Raw genomic sequence first — 20,954 nt, 5'->3', positions numbered from 1 at the left:
ATATTATTTTTTTTCTCCGAAAAAGGGTTAGGGCTTATTATCGGGGTAGGGCTTATTTTGGCTCCATGAACAACAATCACACATTTATGCTTTAACAAAAAAAACAGGGAGATCCGGCGCGAGAGATGACAGGGTGCTGATTGGTGGAGGCGGGGGAGGGAGCAGGACGCGCTCACCACCAATCAGCACCTCCAGCTCCAGGCAGCAGAGAGGAGAAGGACATCCTCCTGCTGCCTCATTGTTAGAACGTGCGGGCTGGCGGCAGTACAGGGTAGAGAAGCCGTCCAGCCCGCCCAGCGATGCACCCATACAGTAGATGGAAGCACAGCTGCCAGCATAATTTTGCATTTAGTGAAGCCGCCAGCCGCGACGTATGCGCAGGCTAGCGGCTTCACTGAAGGCTAAGTACTGGCAGCCTGTGCTGCTGTAACTCCTGCCCGCCTCCGATCAGCTGGGAGAGCAGAGATTTCTGGCGTCGAGGTCCTGACCGCCCGCCCTGGCAGCTTAGGAGCCATTAGTGAGCGCTCCTGAGCTGCTGAATCACCCACACTTCCATGAATATAAAATTTATCTAGGGCTTATTTTTGGAGTAGCGCTTATATTTAGGCCCTACTCCCAAAACCCTGCAAAATAGGGCTAGGTCTTATTTTCGGGGTAGAGCTTAATTTTGGGAAAACTCTGTAGGTAGAAGGTGGGCAGGGAGAGCAGGAATTCATGACTAACCATGAATCTTCTCAGGTGGCCGTGACTCTTTTCCAGGCCCAGTCTGCAATGATTTTGATGCTGGTTCTTGGCAACCACTTACTTTTAACTTGTAAATGACAGACCGCTGAAATCAACTCACCTATCTCTACTTTATTCTGCCGTTACTATGGGCAGCATAAAGTTGATGACAGGTTCCCTTTAAAGATAAATTAGGACATTAAGGATAAATCACTTGATATTGTGTACTGAGGGTTGTTATTTTTGCAGTTTTTTTTCCATACATTCTCATGGATAGAAGACAAAGGGAGCCCCCTCCCTCTAAATCGCTTAGATGCTTCGGGGCAGGCATTTAGAGCAGGAGTCCCACTCTACACTGTACTGCTCTGCACTGTAGATTAGGCCACTGTAAAAATTAAATGGTGGGGTCACGGTGGGGAGTGGTGGAAACTCCCCACCGTACAATGTAGGGAATTTGGGAAAGCAACTAGGCCAGGGGAGCAGGTCACCTCCTAACGCCACCCTCATCCTATCCCTGACCCTGACCTCCTAACTGTATGAGCAGGCCTTGATGGCAGGGGGGCTCATACTCCGGAACCTGGGACCTTCTGACCCTAACTATCCCTGAAGTAGGAGTCAGGAATAAGAGACGACCAGTTCATCCACAACACGGATGAACCAGAGTCTCACACAGGCCTAGCAACTAGGAAGGAGCAGACAGCAAGCAAAAACACATAGCAGCAGGTAAGAGCCCAGCGCAAAACGACAAGCACTGGAACAACAGCACTTACCTGCCACAACGACTGGCTGGAACAACTACTGCTTGCTGACTTGTGGTTCCCTCTCCGAGCAACCCCTGGGACCCCCTCACCGGAGGTACAGACAAACAAGGGGATGTCTAGCAACCATGCCATGCAATACACCAAACATACCAGACATAGAAACACCAAACTAGACATAACAACAAATCCCCAAAACAAACCCACACCAAACATAACAGGTAAGGAAGGGAACAAGGAGGAGAACATAGGGAGACATCGCTAAAGACCTTGATGTTCCACAAGGAGGCCCTCACGGACAGGTGACACATCCAGAGAGGAGCAAAGCTCCCTCTCCTACAAAGGCAAACAAACAACTGAACTAAAGCTCACAACTACAGCATAAGAAGAGCCATGAGGCCACACCCAGCTCCACCTTGCACACACCTTAAAGGGACACTGACAGGCCGATAGAGCATATAAAGTGACATATATTCTTCTATTTGTCTTAATATGCTTAATTAAATATTTAAACTATACCATTATCACCCCTCGCTGCCTTTCCGTTACTTATAAAAAGTGTTTTTATCAATATGCAAATTACCTTACTTTGTGCCCAAGGGGCTGTCCCTCATTCAGTTCTGTGCCCAGCCGCGCCCCAACTTCTGTCTCCTAGTGCCGCCCAGCTCATTAGTATTCACTGCACTGGGCAGCTTTTTCTTCTTCTGACGCGGCGAAACCCTGCGCATGCCCAGTACTATCTTCCTGGCATCAGCTTCATCTTGTCTCTCCGTGCCTGCGCCGGATAAGGTCCCTTGCACCCTCCAGCTCCAGTAGAAGATAGTACAGTAAGGAGACTGCAGTTGGGGCGCGGCTGGGCACAGAACTGAATGAGGGACAGCCCCTTGGGCACAAAGTAAGGTGATTTGCATATTGATAATAACACTTGTTATAAGTAACGGAAAGGCACCGAGGGGTGATCATGGTATAGTTTAATTAAGCATATTAAGACCAATAGAAGAATATATGTCACTTTATATGCTCTAACGGCCTGTCAGTGTCCCTTTAACTCCGTACACACCAAAATGGGAAGGAACACCAGACTTAAAGGGAACCTGTCACCTGAATTTTGGGTATAGAGCTGAGGACATGGGTTGCTAGATGGCCACTAGCACATCCGCAATATCCAGTCCCCATAGCTCTGTGTGTTTTTATTGTGTAAAAAACCTGATTTGATACATATTTAATTAACCTGAGTCTATGCTTGAAAATATGACTCTTCTCTGGTCACACAAGTAAGATATGACTCTTTTATGTTAATTTGCATAAAAGGCGGGAAGTCCAAAAATGCATAATACTACCACCAGAACATGACACAGCCGTGGCAGTGTAGCCTAAGGCCCCTTAGTGACCTCCGTAAAAAGGCATTTAGCTGGTAATTAAGTGGCTAAAGGGTTTATCCCATGAAGAATATTGTTTTATAGTTATATCCAGCCCATTAGTAGAAACATTTAGTGTATTCACATGTACTAAATACAAAAAAATAAATAATGCTTATATCCCCGGATGTTGCAGGAACAAAGGTAGTCTAGTGCCACCAGCAGCCGTTCTGTGTCCACTTCAGTAAATGTGATGAGGTAGACCCACATGCTCATTCTTGCTTCACTCTTTGCTCTTTTGGGTATTCCTGGTGTGGTGGGCTGGCAGATTCTGAAGCCTCAGAAGAAATGCTGAACACACACAATTATAGTAATGCCGTCTTACTGTATTTCTCTCCCCCCAGCAAGTGATATTTTTGGAAATTATAAAGCATTGTGTAACTTCACAATAAAAAAAATTGCACTGAAATATATACGTTTCCCAAGAAAGGTGGTTCATAGAGAAACGAGCCACACATTTATTTTGATTTTTTTAAACATTTTTTTAAACATCGCACCTGTGCCCTCCTGAGGTTTTCGCGCTCAGTATGCTAATACTGAGCATCGGAACAGGGAGGAGGAGACGCCAGGGTTTCTCAATGGGCGTCTCCTTCTCCCTGGCTGTGCCGCGATCCTATCACATCAGAGAGCGTCACAGCTAGGGAGAAGGTGAGTTTTTTTTTTTTGTTTTGTTTTTTTTCTCCCTGGCTGTGAAGCTCTCCAATGTGATTGGATCGCAGCACAGCCAGGGAGAAGGAGACACCCATTGAGAAACCCTGGCTTCTCCTCCTCCCTGTTCCAATGCTCAATATTAGCTCACTAAGCGCTAAAACTTCAGGAGGGCGCAGCGGGAAGCAGGCGCGATGTTTAAAAAAATAAAAAACTAGGTGGCAGCATCAGCAGGGGGGTACCCCGCAAGTACAGGTATTTAGCTCCTATAAGTAAAACAGATAAAAGGTTCTCTTTAAGGACCAATAATATTTTCCCCCTTTTTGTTCTAGCTGTCATAACTTTTTCATTTTTTTCTTCTAAATTTTTATTTTATTTTTTGGGATTAGTTGTAGGTTTCTTAGGAACCATTTTGGGGTATATATAGTCTATTAACTTGTGTATAACTTTTATTAGTTAATTTTTTGGAGAAAGATTAAAACAATTATTTTTTACATTATTTTGTGGAAATTTATGGCGTTTACTGTGTGGTAAAAATAACGTCAGCTTTGCAACTGCTCCCCCTCCTTCTCCAGACTGAGAGGGAGAGGGGGCGCTCTTAACTGCTCATATCTCTGGATTGGTAGCAGCTAGAGATATGGGCTTTGTATATGCAATATGTTCAGTACAGAGGAAGATATCACTGATAGAAATCGTATTGCAGTGAGTGCAGCTGAAAGTGATAGTAAAAGCAAGTTTTACATTTCTAAGCTTATAAAGCAAATAAAATGGAGTCCTAATTCACATTATGTTTTTTTCTTTGCAGTAAAAACACTGGCTTCACACCAGCAGACACAGTTGCAATAGTATTTTGTTCAACCCATAAATCACTCACATTAGGTAAGTATAATCCTGAATGGAGCGTGCCATGAAGTATTTATGAAATATCCCTTTATTTTTTTATTTATTTGTAATTATTTGAAAATAAGGGTAAAGGGGAGCTTAAACACAAGGGGTTGTAATCCGAAAGAGGGGCAATTAAATTTGTTTAGTATAGGTTTATAGTGGCTCACCCTTCTGATTACCATCGTAGGTGCTCTAACTAAGGTGTGGTTCACCCTAACCACAATAGAGAATTGAAGGATAAATAGATAAATTATAGTGAGCACTCAATATCTGTTGCTATACATCAGGTCTAGTATGTTACAACTCATTTATTAGATAGTCATTAAATCATAAAAATATATCGTACATACAATAAAATAGAAATAGACAGTATATAAAATATCTCGGTCTGATATAAAATATCGCAGTTTTGTTGGAATTGATGATTTCAGCTATATATCGCTAAAACAGATAAAATGTTATCATGTGTCCTTATGAACGCTGAAACTGTGTTCCTAGCGTTACAGAGTCTCAATTGTATGTTGCACTAATGAGGGGGACAGTTCACTGTCTTATACGGTATATCCGTGAGTATATATGTTTAATGGTACTCACTATTTGAAGTCCGGCTTGTACGTATCTGCCCGTGGTGGCGTCCCACCACAGGTCAGTGCACTCACCCGGTTTCCTTATGACAATATGGGATATCTTCCGATGCTTGGTGTCCGCAGTGTCGTTACGGTAGTTGAAAAACCTGCTCCCAAATAGCTGCTGTGCGCCCCACGTGTAGCTGGCGTCCTGCGTTTTACCAGCACTCCACGCGGTCAGGGCGTCGGAGGAATCTTTACTTGTTAATTGGTTCAAGGCTCCTATGGTGAGTCAGGGATGATATCAATTACCGTCTGTGCGGTTATGTCCGTAACTGTAACTAGGTGTCTTTTTCAATATAAGGATCCCATCCGCTATAAGCGTTTCAGGGTCTCTGACCTCTTCCTCAAATTAAATTTGTTTGCAGACAAAAGGCTAAACTGTAAAACAAGTGTTAATGAAATGGATGTGCTACCACAGAGTACCTGTCTCCAAACCCATCCAATGCTTCTAAATAAGGCTGGAGTGGTCTATACAGACAAAGAAAAACCTACACTTCAACTGCAGCCTTGTAATTATTCATGTTTTTTATAATAACCAACTTATGTTTTATGATCAGGGAACTTAGACACTTTTTTTTGTCTCTAGCGCCATTATTTTCACTTTAGAAAACTCACCAACTTACATTTTGGTTGAAATGATTAATGTGCCATGTTGTAGTTCTGAGATTATAGTTCTGTCCATCGTCAAGCCCTTTGTCCACAGCACAGATTAATGGGCTTTTCCACTAGTACAATATTTTTGGCCTATTCTCAGGATAGTTCATTATTATGAAATTGGTAGGGGTCTGACTCCCGGCACACTGCTAATGAAATGTTTGATGAGGCCGCAGCGCTCCAGTGAGCGTTGCAGCCTCCTCACTGCAAATAGCACTTGGTATTGCTGCCCAGGCCTATTGACTTGAATGGGACTGAGCTGCACATAGGCCATGTGATGTGATGTAATTGGCCTAGGAAGAGGCCGAAGAGCTCTCCGGAGCTCCTGATCGGCAGGGGTGCCGGGAGTCGGTCCCCCACCAATCTGATATTGTCGACCTATCCTTAATATAGGTCATCAATATTATACTCCTGAAAAACCCTTTTAACGCCAACCAAATTAATGGAGGTCTGTAATTCTTTGTTTCATCCCTTTTTATTTACAGAACTGTTTTGCCTATGTGTATGATATTATTTCATCATTTATGTCACTTTCTTAAACACTGTACTTTTCAAAATTAAATCATAAGCTTGTCCTGGAGTTTAGTGACTGGTGACAGTGTGGACTGGTCTTGGGGTGTGCGTCACTCGTTTGTGGCCTTGAATGATAGGTTCATGTACAGTGAGTGTGGGAAGCGGAGTAACCCTTTCTAAGTGACTGCAGTGAGGGCTCTAAAGAAATCAGATTCTACCTTTTAATTTTTTAGAGTTCTTTTTGAAAATGAAAGCTGTAAGCAATTGATGTGACAATATGACAATTGGTATGAAATAAGTATGCTTTAATCATCTTTAACAAACCATAAAAAATAAAATAGAAAAAAATAGAATGCAAATCATGGACATTAGGAGAAACAAGTATTTTACACAATCCTGCTCTAGAATTATTTTTCTGTACAATGTATGTTTACAAATACACGTCATACACATTCATTAGCTGTCTCTCCTGGCACCCTCCCAACTACTGTGCACTTTCTCATTTATTGAGAACTTGGGTTACTTGCTCCTCGTTTTCAGTTGGAGACAATCATCAACTCTTAGCACCCCTTGATTGAAATAAATGAAAAAAGACTACCACACCAGGAATCCCTAGAGAACTATGATAGTAATTTCATTGGAAAGTAACTTTATATGCATGGTCACATGAGCTTTGAAAGTGGAGACTATGGAGCCTCTCCTCCGGCTGTCAGACCCCCACCAACTTAAAATTTATGGCGTCCTGCAGTGAGGAGCTCCTTTGAGGGTAGTATCTCACGCAGCTTTTTGTGGCCGCTTTGATGCAGTTTTTGAGCCAAAGCCAGAAGCTAGTTAGAAGGGAATGAGAAATATAAAGGAAGTTTTTATACTTCTCCTTCCTGTTGGATCCATTTCTAGCTTTGGGTCTGAAAACTGCATCAAAAACTGGCACAAAAAGCAGTAGTGAGAGATTCGGGCTCACACATGTGCTGCAAGTTGTAATCACGTGCCGAATATACGGCATGTGATCCTGGAAGTGGCGGCCTCATCTCTGATAACCCCTTTAAATCTATAACAATAGTAGTTGACCATCCCTCAAGTGGAAGCAAGTTTGTCATAGAAGGCATCCGTTTTTAACCCCTTAAGGACCCTGGGATTTTCAATTTTTTTACATTTTCGTTTTTCACTCCCATAGTCCCAACTTTATTTTTCTGTTCACATAGCCTTATGAGGGCTTATTTTTTGTGGGACAAGTTGTACTTTCTAATGGCACCATTTACGGTTGCATACCATGTAGTAGGAAGCGGGAAAAAAATTCCAAATGAGGTGGAATTGGGAAAAACGCAATTCTGATAAAGGTTTTTATTTTTTACACTAATATTATGCCTGTTAAAAAAATTTGCCTGTTATCTTCATTCTCCAGGTCAGTACAGTTACAACGATACTACACTTGTATAATTTTTCTTGCGTTTTAATACTGAAAATAAAATTCAAACCGTTGAGGAAAATTTCCATATTCTGACCCCTATAACTTTCTTGTAGTTATGTGTACAGGACTGAGTAAGGGCTCATTTTTTGCGGGACGATCTGTTCTTTTCAGTGATACCAATTTGAAGTGTGTGCGACTTTTTGATCACTTTTTAGAAAAAAATTATTGGGTAGTTGAAGTGACAAAAAATGGCAAATTGGCAGTTTTTTATTTATTTTTTTCCGTTACGCCATTTGCCGTATGCCATTTAATATTGTTATATTTTATGGCTTAAAGAGAACCTTTTATCTGTTTTACTTATAGGAGCTAAATACCTGTACTTGCAGGGTACCCCCCTGCTGATGCTGCCACCTATTTATTTATTTTTTTAAACATTGCGCCTGCGCCCCGCTGCGCCCTCCTGAAGTTTTAGCGCTTAGTGAGCTAATATTGAGCATTGGAACAGGGAGGAGGAGAAGCCAGGGTTTCTCAATGGGTGTCTCCTTCTCCCTGGCTGTGCCGCGATCCAATCACATCGGAGAAAAAAAAAAAAAAAACTCACCTTCTCCCTATCTGTGACGCTCTCTGATGTGATTGGATCGCGGCATAGCCAGGGAGGAGGACACGCCCATTGAGAAACCCCGGTGTCTCCTCCTCCCTGTTCCGATGCTCAGTATGTCTGAAGAGGAGTCGGGTCATCTTTAAGGCTACTTTCACACTAGCGTCGGGGCTCCGCTTGTGAACTCCGTTTGAAGGGTCTCACAAGCGGCCCCGAACGCATCCGTCCAGCTACCAATGCATTCTGAGTGGACGCGGATCCGCTCAGAATGCATCAGTCTGGCATCGTTCAGCCTCCGCTCAGCAGGCGGACACTCGGGTGTCCGCCTGGCCGTGCTGAGGCAAACTGATCCGTCCAGACTTACAATGTAAGTCAATGGGGACGGATCCGTTTGAAGTTGACACAGTATGGCTCAATTTTCAACTGGATCCATCCCCCATTGACTTTCAATGTAAAGTCTGGACGGATCCGTCTGAACAACTTTCAGACTTAGAATTTTTTCTAAACTATAATGCAGACGGATCCGTTCTGAACGGATCCAAACGTCTGCATTATAGGAGAGGATCCGTCTGTGCAGACACCAGACGGATCCTCTCTGAACGCTAGTCTGAAAGTAGCCTTAGTCACATGTATTCCAGAGCCAGAGAAATATTATATATAGTGCTTTTTCTGCTTTTATAATGAACAGCTCTATTGTTTTTCCATCAGTTGAGATATTTTATTAGAATACGGCTGATAAGTCCTTACTTTTCCTATTGACGGACTTGCTCTGATATCCAGTATCTGGCACAAAAGAACCAACTTTTACAAAACATTATGGGCCAGATTTATCATTACTCTGACAGCTCACTCCACTTTAGGTAGACTTAAAGGTAGGCAGACAATGTCATAGAGCAGCAGGAAATGCTAGCAGAATGCTTGGGTGTATAGGGAGAGGAATTGCCAGTAGAAAGAGGGAGGTGCTCATGCCGCTCTACAGAGCACTAGTGAGACCTCATTTGGAGTATTGTGCTCAGTACTGGAGACCATATCTCCAGAAGGATATCGATACTTTGGAGAGAGTTCAGAGAAGAGCTACTAAACTGGTACATGGATTGCAGGATAAAACTTACCAGGAAAGATTAAAGGACCTTAACATGTATAGCTTGGAAGAAAGACGAGACAGAGGGGATATGATAGAAACTTTTAAATACATAAAGGGAATCAACAAGGTAAAAGAGGAGAGAATATTTAAAAGAAGAAAAACTGCTACAAGAGGACATACTTTTAAACCTTTGCCCCTCTAATTTAAAACTAATATCAGGAAGTATTACTTTACTGAGAGAGTAGTGGATGCATGGAATAGCCTTCCTGCAGAAGTGGTAGCTGCAAATACAGTGGAGGAGTTTAAGCATGCATGGGATAGGCATAAGGCCATCCTTCATATAAGATAGGGCCAGGGGCTATCCATAGTATTCAGTATATTGGGCAGACTAGATGGGCCAAATGGTTCTTATCTACCGACACATTCTATGTTTCTATATAATTAGCCATGTTAAAAATACAGACCGAACTCTAAGAATCCCTCATTATTCATTTATCACCACTAAATTGTGATAATTGTGATAGTTGTGAAATTGAATCACATGTATGAACCTCGTGAAAGCTAACAAACAATAATGCATTATAAATGGAGATGTTATTGCACCCCTACTTAGGTGACAGATACAACAGTGGGCAAGATAATTCTGTGCTTCCTAAAGCCATTAGTGTCATCACCTAAATCTTTCTTTGATATTCTGGTTTGTATAGCAGGGGGAGAGGACAAGATCTAAACATGCACATCCTCACATGATTCATTTCTTTTATTAGTACCTTTGCCATTGATTGATTAGTACTTGATATTAGTACTTTTCTTCCATTGATTGATTGCGAATGAAGTGACTATTTGACCTTTAATTATGAAGCTCCACATTGAAAATGACATTGAGCTATAGCTTCTTGTAATCCTGCTGGAATACCCGGCAGGAAGCCATTTGGAGTTCATTCAGGATGATCGAGAAAGCCTGGTACTATCACTTAAATGCTTAGGAAACAAATAAATTCACTCTGTAATGGAGTCTGAGCTGCTGATTTGCACATGTAAATCATTGGAAATATAGCGTGTAGTATTTGCTTTTGATGGATATTCTACATATTCTGAAAGTGTTTAACTGAGTTTTAGGATTGCTGTCTAACTAAACCATATACTAATATCCATAATAGTGTGCCTCAGTAATGAATGAAAGACTGAAACTAGGTAAAGTTTTATATTTATATATATATATACAGTGGGGGAAATAATTATTTGACCCCTCACTGATTTTGTAAGTTTGTCCAATGACAAAGAAATGAAAAGTCTCAGAACAGTATCATTTCAATGGTAGGTTTATTGTAACAGTGGCAGATAGCACATCAAAAGGAAAATCGAAAAAATAACTTTAAATAAAAGATAGCAACTGATTTGCATTTCATTGAGTGAAATAAGTATTTGAACCCCTACCAACCATTAAGAGTTCTGGCTCCCACAGAGTGGTTAGACACTTCTACTCAATTAGTCACCCTCATTAAGGACACCTGTCTTAACTAGTCACCTGTATAAAAGACACCTGTCCACAGAATCAATCAATCAAGCAGACTCCAAACTCTCCAACATGGGAAAGACCAAAGAGCTGTCCAAGGATGTCAGAGACAAAATTGTAGACCTGCACAAGGCTGGAATGGGCTACAAAACCATTAGCAAGAAGCTGGGAGAGAAGGTGACAACTGTTGGTGCGATTGTTCGAAAATGGAAGGAGCACAAAATGACCATCAATCGACCTCGCTCTGGGGCTCCACGCAAGATCTCACCTCGTGGGGTGTCAATGGTTCTGAGAAAGGTGAAAAAGCATCCTAGAACTACACGGGAGGAGTTAGTTAATGACCTCAAATTAGCAGGGACCACAGTCACCAAGAAAACCATTGGAAACACATTACACCGCAATGGATTAAAATCCTGCAGGGCTCGCAAGGTCCCCCTGCTCAGGAAGGCACATGTGCAGGCCCGTCTGAAGTTTGCCAATGAACACCTGAATGATTCAGAGAGTGACTGGGAGAAGGTGCTGTGGTCTGATGAGACCAAAATAGAGCTCTTTGGCATTAACTCAACTCGCTGTGTTTGGAGGAAGAAAAATGCTGCCTATGACCCCCAAAACACCGTCCCCACCGTCAAGCATGGGGGTGGAAACATTTTGCTTTGGGGGTGTTTTTCTGCTAAGGGCACAGGACAACTTATTCGCATAAACGGGAAAATGGACGGAGCCATGTATCGTGAAATCCTGAGCGACAACCTCCTTCCCTCTGCCAGGAAACTGAAAATGGGTCGTGGATGGGTGTTCCAGCACGACAATGACCCAAAACATACAGCAAAGGCAACAAAGGAGTGGCTCAAGAAGAAGCACATTAAGGTCATGGAGTGGCCTAGTCAGTCTCCGGACCTTAATCCAATCGAAAACCTATGGAGGGAGCTCAAGCTCAGAGTTGCACAGAGACAGCCTCGAAACCTTAGGGATTTAGAGATGATCTGCAAAGAGGAGTGGACCAACATTCCTCCTAAAATGTGCGCAAACTTGGTCATCAATTACAAGAAACGTTTGACCTCTGTGCTTGCAAACAAGGGTTTTTCCACCAAGTATTAAGTCTTTTTTTGTTAGAGGGTTCAAATACTTATTTCACTCAATGAAATGCAAATCAGTTGCTATCTTTTATTTAAAGTTATTTTTTCGAGTTTCCTTTTGATGTGCTATCTGCCACTGTTACAATAAACCTACCATTGAAATGATACTGTTCTGAGACTTTTCATTTCTTTGTCATTGGACAAACTTACAAAATCAGTGAGGGGTCAAATAATTATTTCCCCCACTGTATATATATATATATGTATATATACACACACACTCTAAGATCATCTCACAACCATACTGTGACTTTCTGCATGAAGTGCTGCTATAACTAACTCTTATCATAATACTGTAGTTGGAAATTACTGATAAATGTATCACAGGTTGGTTTAGTTATTATCTATACCCTGGACTGTAACTATAACATCCACTACAATGAGAGGAAGAAACAACGGGACACTGCCACATAAGCTTGTTTTGGATAGTTTAAAATGGCCTAGATGCCTTTAAAAAATAGTAGTATAATTTGGGGATATTTATCAAAACTGGTGCAAAAGCTCATTCCTATATACAAAATGCGGAACGCACACGGCCAGTATCCATGTTTTGCGGATCCGCGATTTGCAGACAGCAAAACACATATGATCATGTCAATGTACCCTAATATTAATTATATTCATAACCTTTTATTAGCAACCCTTGCAACAAAAATCCAGACAGAGGAGTATGTTTGCATTGTTACTCTATATTTCAATTTAGTTTAGTTAAATTTCTTTTTTGAACTCCGGTAATTAGAACTCCTGCCAGGATCCTGTGGTGCCATCACCTGTCCCAGTGTGACATTTTATTGCACATAGATGTCAATAAATCAAGGACTATACTATTTATAATAAACAGGTTCTCTAAGTTGCCACCTAACCAATAGCAGCTACTTTATTAGCATAATGCAATGATTTTATTATAATTCTATTATTAGAGCCGTTCAAGAATTATAGGTCTGCAAATAACACAGTTGGTAGATGAGGTACAAATTCCAAGTTTCCTATTTTGAGGCATCACCATGGTAGTTATATCGGCTGAATAGATTTCTGCAATTCGTGGGGGTTAAAATAACAACTTTTATTTAGTGTGAATATGACGTTTATTCTGTCAGATTTTGCTCTCTCATGTGCCCAGGGTGTGGCTCCACTGTGGAGTTCTGTCTGAACTGGACTGCTTCCCAGTCCCTCCCTTCTGCTCTGAGTTACAGCTGTAGTGGTCTTCTGGTTGGGGGTAACAGCTGTCACTCAAAGGGGAGTGGCTGTAAAGCAGCCATATGCAGAGAACACTTCACAGTGAAGCCTTTCCCTGGGAACTTGAAAAAGCAGAATCTTGCAGAATAAAACATCATATTCTCTCTACTCCTGATGAGATGAGAAAAGCTTCAAAAAAGGTATGCTTGTACTGCTTTCCCTAGCGCCTTTCTAGTGCGGTCAGCAGTTTTGTATGGTTCAAAGTGCTGACAAACTCCTTTTAAACTATATTTAATTTTATGTAGAGTTATTTACAGATGTCACTTGTTATGCCCAACATAGAAGTGATAGGGGATAGAGCAGTGCACAGAGACATAGTAAAGTGCTACTCAAAGTAATTTGTTTTGAGACAATTGTAACCTGAAAAGCAGATGATAGAGATAAAGCAAGTCCTTACATATAAAAGTCAGAAAGCACTAGAGAATATTACAGCACATGTAGTTGACAGTAGTACAGTGGAAAGCAGTACAGTACATGCAGTGCTGTAGACGTACAGGTAAAGCAGAGCTCACTACATGTAGTACAGGTATAGCTAAATACAGTAAAAGTAGAGAGCAATTCAGTACAGGCAGTGAGCAGTATAGTGCATATAAGAATACGGTCACGTCTGCATTCAGAAATTCGTCAGACTGTTCCGGTAGAAGAACAGCCTGCAGGAGTTCACCATATCTGGCATAGCTGGATAATGCTGTAAACCGCTGGATCCCCTTTGACTATAAAGGGATCCGGACGCTTTCCAGCAGAAATGCCATCTTTCTTGCAGACAAGAAGTTGTGCATGCAGGATTTTTTAGCCAATGGGATCCAGCAGTTCATGACATTATCTGGCTATGCTGGATACAGTGAACTCCAGCAGGCTGTCCCTCTGCTTGAATAGCCTGCTGGATTTCTGAACGCAGATGTGAACATACCCTAACAAAGGTAGAGAGTACTACATGATGCATGTAGCACATATAGATAAATACGGTACATGTAACACAGGTGCTTGTACAGTGCAAAAAATACAGGCGTCGAGCAGTACTGGACATGTAGTACAGGTAGAGAGCAGTATGGGACATGTAGTACAGGTAGAGAGCAGTATGGGACATGTAGTACAGGTAGAGAGCAGCACTGGACAAGGCAGCGCAGGTAGAGAGCAGCGCTGGACAAGGCAGCGCAGGTAGAGAGCAGCGCTGGACAAGGCAGCGCAGGTAGAGAGCAGCGCTGGACAAGGCAGCGCAGGTAGAGAGCAGCGCTGGACAAGGCAGCGCAGGTAGAGAGCTGCGCTGGACAAGGCAGCGCAGGTAGAGAGCAGCGCTGGACAAGGCAGCGCAGGTAGAGAGCAGCGCTGGACAAGGCAGCGCAGGTAGAGAGCAGCGCTGGACAAGGCAGCGCAGGTAGAGAGCAGCGCTGGACAAGGCAGCGCAGGTAGAGAGCAGCGCTGGACAAGGCAGCGCAGGTAGAGAGCAGCGCTGGACAAGGCAGCGCAGGTAGAGAGCAGCGCTGGACAAGGCAGCGCAGGTAGAGAGCAGCGCTGGGCAAGGCAGCGCAGGTAGAGAGCAGCGCTGGGCAAGGCAGCGCAGGTAGAGAGCAGCGCTGGGCAAGGCAGCGCAGGTAGAGAGCAGCGCTGGGCAAGGCAGCGCAGGTAGAGAGCAGCGCTGGGCAAGGCAGCGCAGGTAGAGAGCAGCGCTGGGCAAGGCAGCGCAGGTAGAGAGCAGCGCTGGGCAAGGCAGCGCAGGTAGAGAGCAGCGCTGGGCAAGGCAGCGCAGGTAGAGAGCAGCGCTGGGCAAGGCAGCGCAGGTAGAGAGCAGCGCTGGGCAAGGCAGCGCAGGTAGAGAGCAGCGCTGGGCAAGGCAGCGCAGGTAGAGAGCAGCGCTGGGCAAGGCAGCGCAGGTAGAGAGCAGCGCTGGGCAAGGCAGCGCAGGTAGAGAGCAGCGCTGGGCAAGGCAGCGCAGGTAGAGAGCAGCGCTGGGCAAGGCAGCGCAGGTAGAGAGCAGCGCTGGGCAAGGCAGCGCAGGTAGAGAGCAGCGCTGGGCAAGGCAGCGCAGGTAGAGAGCAGCGCTGGGCAAGGCAGCGCAGGTAGAGAGCAGCGCTGGGCAAGGCAGCGCAGGTAGAGAGCAGCGCTGGGCAAGGCAGCGCAGGTAGAGAGCAGCGCTGGGCAAGGCAGCGCAGGTAGAGAGCAGCGCTGGGCAAGGCAGCGCAGGTAGAGAGCAGCGCTGGGCAAGGCAGCCCAGGTAGAGAGCAGCGCTGGGCAAGGCAGCCCAGGTAGAGAGCAGCGCTGGGCAAGGCATTTTGTAAGTTACGATGCCTGAGAATATGCCATTATATGTTGAAAATAGCATAACCTTAGGCAATTGTAACTTGAGGGGCCATTTCTTTAATTATTAGGGTAGTTGGAAAGGGGCTGACGATTTAAGAGTCAATACATGCAGGACTGTAAAACACTTGTCCCATGTCTGTGACACATGCCCTGGTCTAGAGGAACCCTGGTAATACACTTCCAGTATGATGGCGCATTTTCCCATGCTGAGCTCCTCCTGATTTATATTGCTTTTGTGCTCTAGAACCCTTAGTATACATAACAAACCATACTGTGTGATTTTCTATGTGTTTTTCTATAAGAGTGGCTGTCAGGAAGATTCAATACTCATACATGGAGGTAAATTACAAGTTTACAAGTGAAGAGACTTTAGCAATGAAACTGGTTGCTTTCCATAGCCTGCATTCCATCAAGAAAGAAAATAAAGACGGAGCGGATCTGTTACCTCTGTCTTACACCCAGCATATAAATCCTTTGATTCCAGCATTTCTCAGATGTGTCCAGAAATGTCACCAAAGGCTTTACTTCCTGATGCCTCCTATTCATCTGTACATACTGCTAGCAGTAGGATTTTATTAATATTTAGAAAGTTTGCCTCCAGCAGTACTAAAGTGAGCATCAGAGAAACAACAGTTGTTTACCACGTTTGAACTGAAGGATCTCGCCCCAGAGATATGCTTTCACTTGAAGTGTACATCTTTCAATCTCAGCTCCCAACAAAGAGACGCATGAATAACAATTGTCATTTCTGGGCCGTACCTCTCCAATTATTTATTTGGTCTGTGTCTTCCAAGAAATGTGCATAATGGGGAGAGACACTCAAAGCCCGATTGCTGCTTTTAATGACAGCATGTTCCTATGTCTCTGTGACATGCATGTGTACATAAAAAGAATAGAATAAACAGCCTGCTAAGAGGATATTGTTAATGGCATTAACCTCCCTCGCTGGGGCATATCCAGGAGCATCTGTAGATGGAGACGTCGCCTTCGTTTCCCACCTCTTTTGTAGCTCTTTAAAGCACTAGTGCTTCCAGCCATACATGCTTAGACATCTCTTCCTTACGTTGTCACCCACATGAAGGCACCTAAATGGGCCTGACGGAAAGTCACAACCCCAGGCAGTGACTATTGAAATCATGATGGAATTATTCTTTAAACAATTCTCATTGCTCACTGTTAATATCATTTTTTTAACATAGTTGTAACAGTTACATGTTTATTAAAGGGAATGTGTAGATTGATGCCTACCAGTGCTTAGAAACGTTCACACACACTCTTGTGACCATTCAGCCCTTTCTTTTCTTTTATATCAGGGAAAAAGACCTTTAATCTGGTATATACATTAGTTGCTAGGTGCCCTGAGGGTGGGCTCAGCAAGTGCTCCTGGGATTGCTGGTGAACCTGCCCAGCTCCTTCCCCTTTTCCACATAGAAATCTTGTGCATCAGGGAGGCCGAAGCATACTGCGCATGTGAATACCGGCCTGGGAATTAGGGCAAAGAGGGATTGCAAGTGAGACCTGGAGCACTTGCTGAGATTGGGACTGCCCCTGAGGCACTTGTCAAGTAATGGGGCCATTTTTTCTGTGCAAAAAAATTGTGTGCACGGTTTTATAAGTACCCTACCAAGCACAGGGACTCATTTTCTATCCAATGACAGATTCTCTTTAAAGACCAGTAAATCACTTTTTATAAGTAACAACTTTTGTATTTTCTTTTAACTTTTATTGTGATCCTGCTTAATATAATGTGTTTCTTAATCCAATTTAATTTTCTTAGAATTTTCTTAGACTCCATATAGTTTCGCCTTATGATGGCTTGGCCGTGTAACCAAAAATACACTGCAGACTTAAAGGGACTCTGTCACCACTTTCTAACCCCCCCTTTTAAAAGTATTGTTATCTCCATGGCGCCCCTGTGATTACAAAGGTGTTGTTAGAAGATAAATTCGCCGTCTCCTTTTGATAAAAAGAGCTTTTATCTAACCTGTCAATCTTCTTGATAAGGTGCCCAGGGCGTTTCTGTTGGTCTCAAGCTGCCGCCCGCCGCCGCCGCTGTTGGTGCCCAGCTCCTCCCCTGATGCTTTCAGCGCCGCCTGAATATAATGAAATACGCCTCCGGCTCTCGCTCAGTGCCCCCTCCTTTTAAAAGATCCCGCGCGTGCGCACAGGCCTGTGCCTGATGCGCCCGTGCGGACATTTACAATCAGCCTCATTGAGCGAAGTGCGCATGCGCGCACTTCGCTCAACCTCCTCATCAGACGAGCACTGCAGCCGGCCGGCTGCAGTGCTCGTCTGATGAGGAGGTTGAGCGAAGTGCGCGCATGCGCACTTCGCTCAATGAGGCTGATTGTAAATGTCCGCACGGGCGCATCAGGCACAGGCCTGTGCGCACGCGCGGGATCTTTTAAAAGGAGGGGGCACTGAGCGAGAGCCGGAGGCCTATTTCATTATATTCAGGCGGCGCTGAAAGCATCAGGGGAGGAGCTGGGCACCAACAGCGGCGGCGGCGGGCGGCAGCTTGAGACCAACAGAAACGCCCTGGGCACCTTATCAAGAAGATTGACAGGTTAGATAAAAGCTCTTTTTATCAAAAGGAGACGGCGAATTTATCTTCTAACAACACCTTTGTAATCACAGGGGCGCCATGGAGATAACAATACTTTTAAAAGGGGGGGTTAGAAAGTGGTGACAGAGTCCCTTTAAAGGGAGTGTGATTGGTTAACTCTCTTACAAAAAATGTCTAAGCTCTACCCCACAAACTCAAAGAAAGACAGTCCAGCCCCTTAGACTAATTAACACTTCCTGAAGAACATGGTAATAGGATGTGAAAAATGTTAAGGTTATTTTTCGTGAATATTCATAAGAAGTTGCATTGTAAGCTGACATTGATTATATAAAATTGGTACAGATCCTCCTTGACCTTAAAGGGAATGTGTCATCAGAAAATGGCCTAGTGTTTACTATATATAAAAATATATATATTATATATATATATATATATATATATATATATATATATATATATATATATATAATATATTGGTCCCTCAAGTTACAATATTAATTGGTTCCAGGATGACCATTGTATGTTGAAACCATTGTAACTTGAGTAATCGGTTCGAGAGGCCCAAAATGTCATCCAAGATGAGAGAAAATGAAGATTTAATGAAAAAAAAGCAGATAACTAAGACAGATAAAGCAAGTTCTTAAGGCCTCATGCACACGACAGTGTTTTTTCACTGTCAGTGATTTGGCTTCAGTGGTCCGTGTCCGATTTTTCTTCAGTTGTGTTTCCTTGTGTCTTCCTTTTTTTTGTCTGACGGGGAAAAAAAGGAAGGTTAATGAAAAGTGTAATTTTATTGCACCAAGGTCTTGTAGAAAAGACACGGATGACATGCCAGTTGTGCATCCGTTTTTTTTGACGGACCCATTGACTTGAATGGGTCCGTCCTCCGTTTTCCACTGACAAGAATAGGACAGGTTATATTTTTTTTTGACGACTGGACTGAAATTGAGTTCGGTATCAAGATTTTTTTCAGTAATAATTAATTCACAAAGTTATTACACAAAGTCTCGTGAGACTTCGCGAAGTAATAACTGAGATTGGAACAACAAAGTTTTATGCGAATCAACTCATCGCTCATCACTAGTTATCACCATTCTTCAGTCATCAGCCACAATTGATGGTTGATCTTCCTTAGGATCAGTCATGGCTGTTAGAGTCCCCAGGTATGCAAGCGTTCTGGGATATGCAAAGTACTGAAAATTAACATTTGAGCATGTTTTGTTCGGATATGTTTTTAACTGTGGGATGTCATAATTAGAAAATTTGAAAAATTATTTTAGGGATTCAAATATGTTCCAGTAAAGCTATTGGGGTCATTTATCAAACTGGTGTAAAGTTGAACTGCCTTAGTTGCCCATAGCAACCAATCAGTCAGCCTTTCATTTCTGACAGTTCCTTTGGAAAATGAAAGGTGGAGTCTGGTTGCTATGGGCAACTAAGCCAGTTCTACTTTACACCAGTTTGATAAACGACCCCATATGTGTTTTCACTCTGAAAAACAGACAACCCATATTATAGATTTTGGAAAGCCAGAAAAACCAATTTAGGTTGTTTTCTGTCGATCATGGGCACTTTTTGTGGTGCAAACAAGCATGACAGAAGCCAGCTTATTGCAGATATCTGTCAAAAGGTTGATCTGCTGTGCTGGTTGTTTTTTAAACGTTGTTGAGATGTTGTCAAAGAAAAATCAAACTTATGTTCTACATCTTATCGGTGGAAGACTAGCAGAGGTCATTTGTCTAATTAGTTGTTTCCACTTCTGGCATTGTTATCCAAGGCGACAACCTTCACAGGCCAACCATGAATGACAAGTCATTCAGAAAAAGCCACCCGAAATTCTGAATATATGGCCATTTATAGTGTCAAGCTGTTTGGTGTAGAATTTGTTTATTCTGCATCCAGTAAAAATAGCTTAAATGACAAATTTGCAAAACATCTTCTAATTTAACATGTGGAAAAATAGATCAAAAGGCTACTTTGTTAAAAGATCTGAGATGACCTGTGCTGTAATACAGTATTTTCCAGAACATTCCTTATTGATTGTGGTTGACCTGTAGGCCTGTTTCATGTGTAAACCACTAAAGCTAGATTCCAGTAACAAAGTCTCTCACAAGGCTTAATTTTGATATAATGTCACTCCTATACATATTTTAACCAGTGAGTGTAAGGAATAGGAGAGATGGCTTTACCTTAGGACATACAGTAGATACTGCTATGATAACAGCTAATGATGTGCACATTGAAAACACAGTCCAGCAGTGATGAATTATATTGGAGCTCTATACAGGCTGTTGTGGTACAGTAGCAAATGTTGTGCAGCTTTAAGACTTTTTGATATTTGTAGCGTGACATTTGCAGGAAAATTGCATGCAGGTAGCACATATAGATGCAATTGTCAGTTAACTCAATGGGGCAGCGATATCAAGCTCTTTACGCCAATTTTATAGTGAAAGAAAGTCGCAGGTTATGGTGTGCGCCATACTTTGTCATTTTTCACTGCTTCCACCACTTTTCTCAGGACATAGCAGAACGGTGCGTACAGATTTACTATGATTTACACCAGACAGTGGTGTAAATTATAGTTCAAATCTACGCCGGCTCCTATTTAGCATAGATTAGAATTTCCAGCTCAGTGCCAGAAGGTGCACCAAATGTATTAATAAGCCTGTGCCTTCTAATAAGCTTAGTGAATTTCACACCGTTAATGCCAGTCATGGTATATCTGCCCTAGTGTATTCCTGCGGATTGTCACTTTTGAGCATACTTTCTATCGCAAGAATCGTGCCGCCTTGATTTACTCAAGCGAAAATACAAAACACTAAAGGTCCCCATACACATTAGATTATCATTGGACAAACCTGCCGTAGATGTTGAGGGAAAGATGGGT

General features: G+C 42.9%; 1 protein-coding gene across 1 annotated transcript in view; it reads left to right on the top strand.

The window, feature by feature from the left end:
• The window catches only part of SLC10A7 (solute carrier family 10 member 7), a 251,656-nt gene that overhangs the window by 221,053 nt on the left and 9,649 nt on the right, over window positions 1–20,954 (top strand). Inside the window, exon 10 of the mRNA XM_040418521.1 lies at window positions 4,353–4,426. Within this exon, the coding sequence (XP_040274455.1) occupies window positions 4,353–4,426 (74 nt within the window). The remainder of the gene's footprint in view (window positions 1–4,352; window positions 4,427–20,954) is intronic.

The sequence above is a fragment of the Bufo bufo genome, chromosome 2 (genome assembly GCF_905171765.1).
Source record: "Bufo bufo chromosome 2, aBufBuf1.1, whole genome shotgun sequence".
Lineage (NCBI taxonomy): Eukaryota > Metazoa > Chordata > Amphibia > Anura > Bufonidae > Bufo > Bufo bufo.
This window is presented reverse-complemented; position numbering and strand designations above follow the sequence as displayed.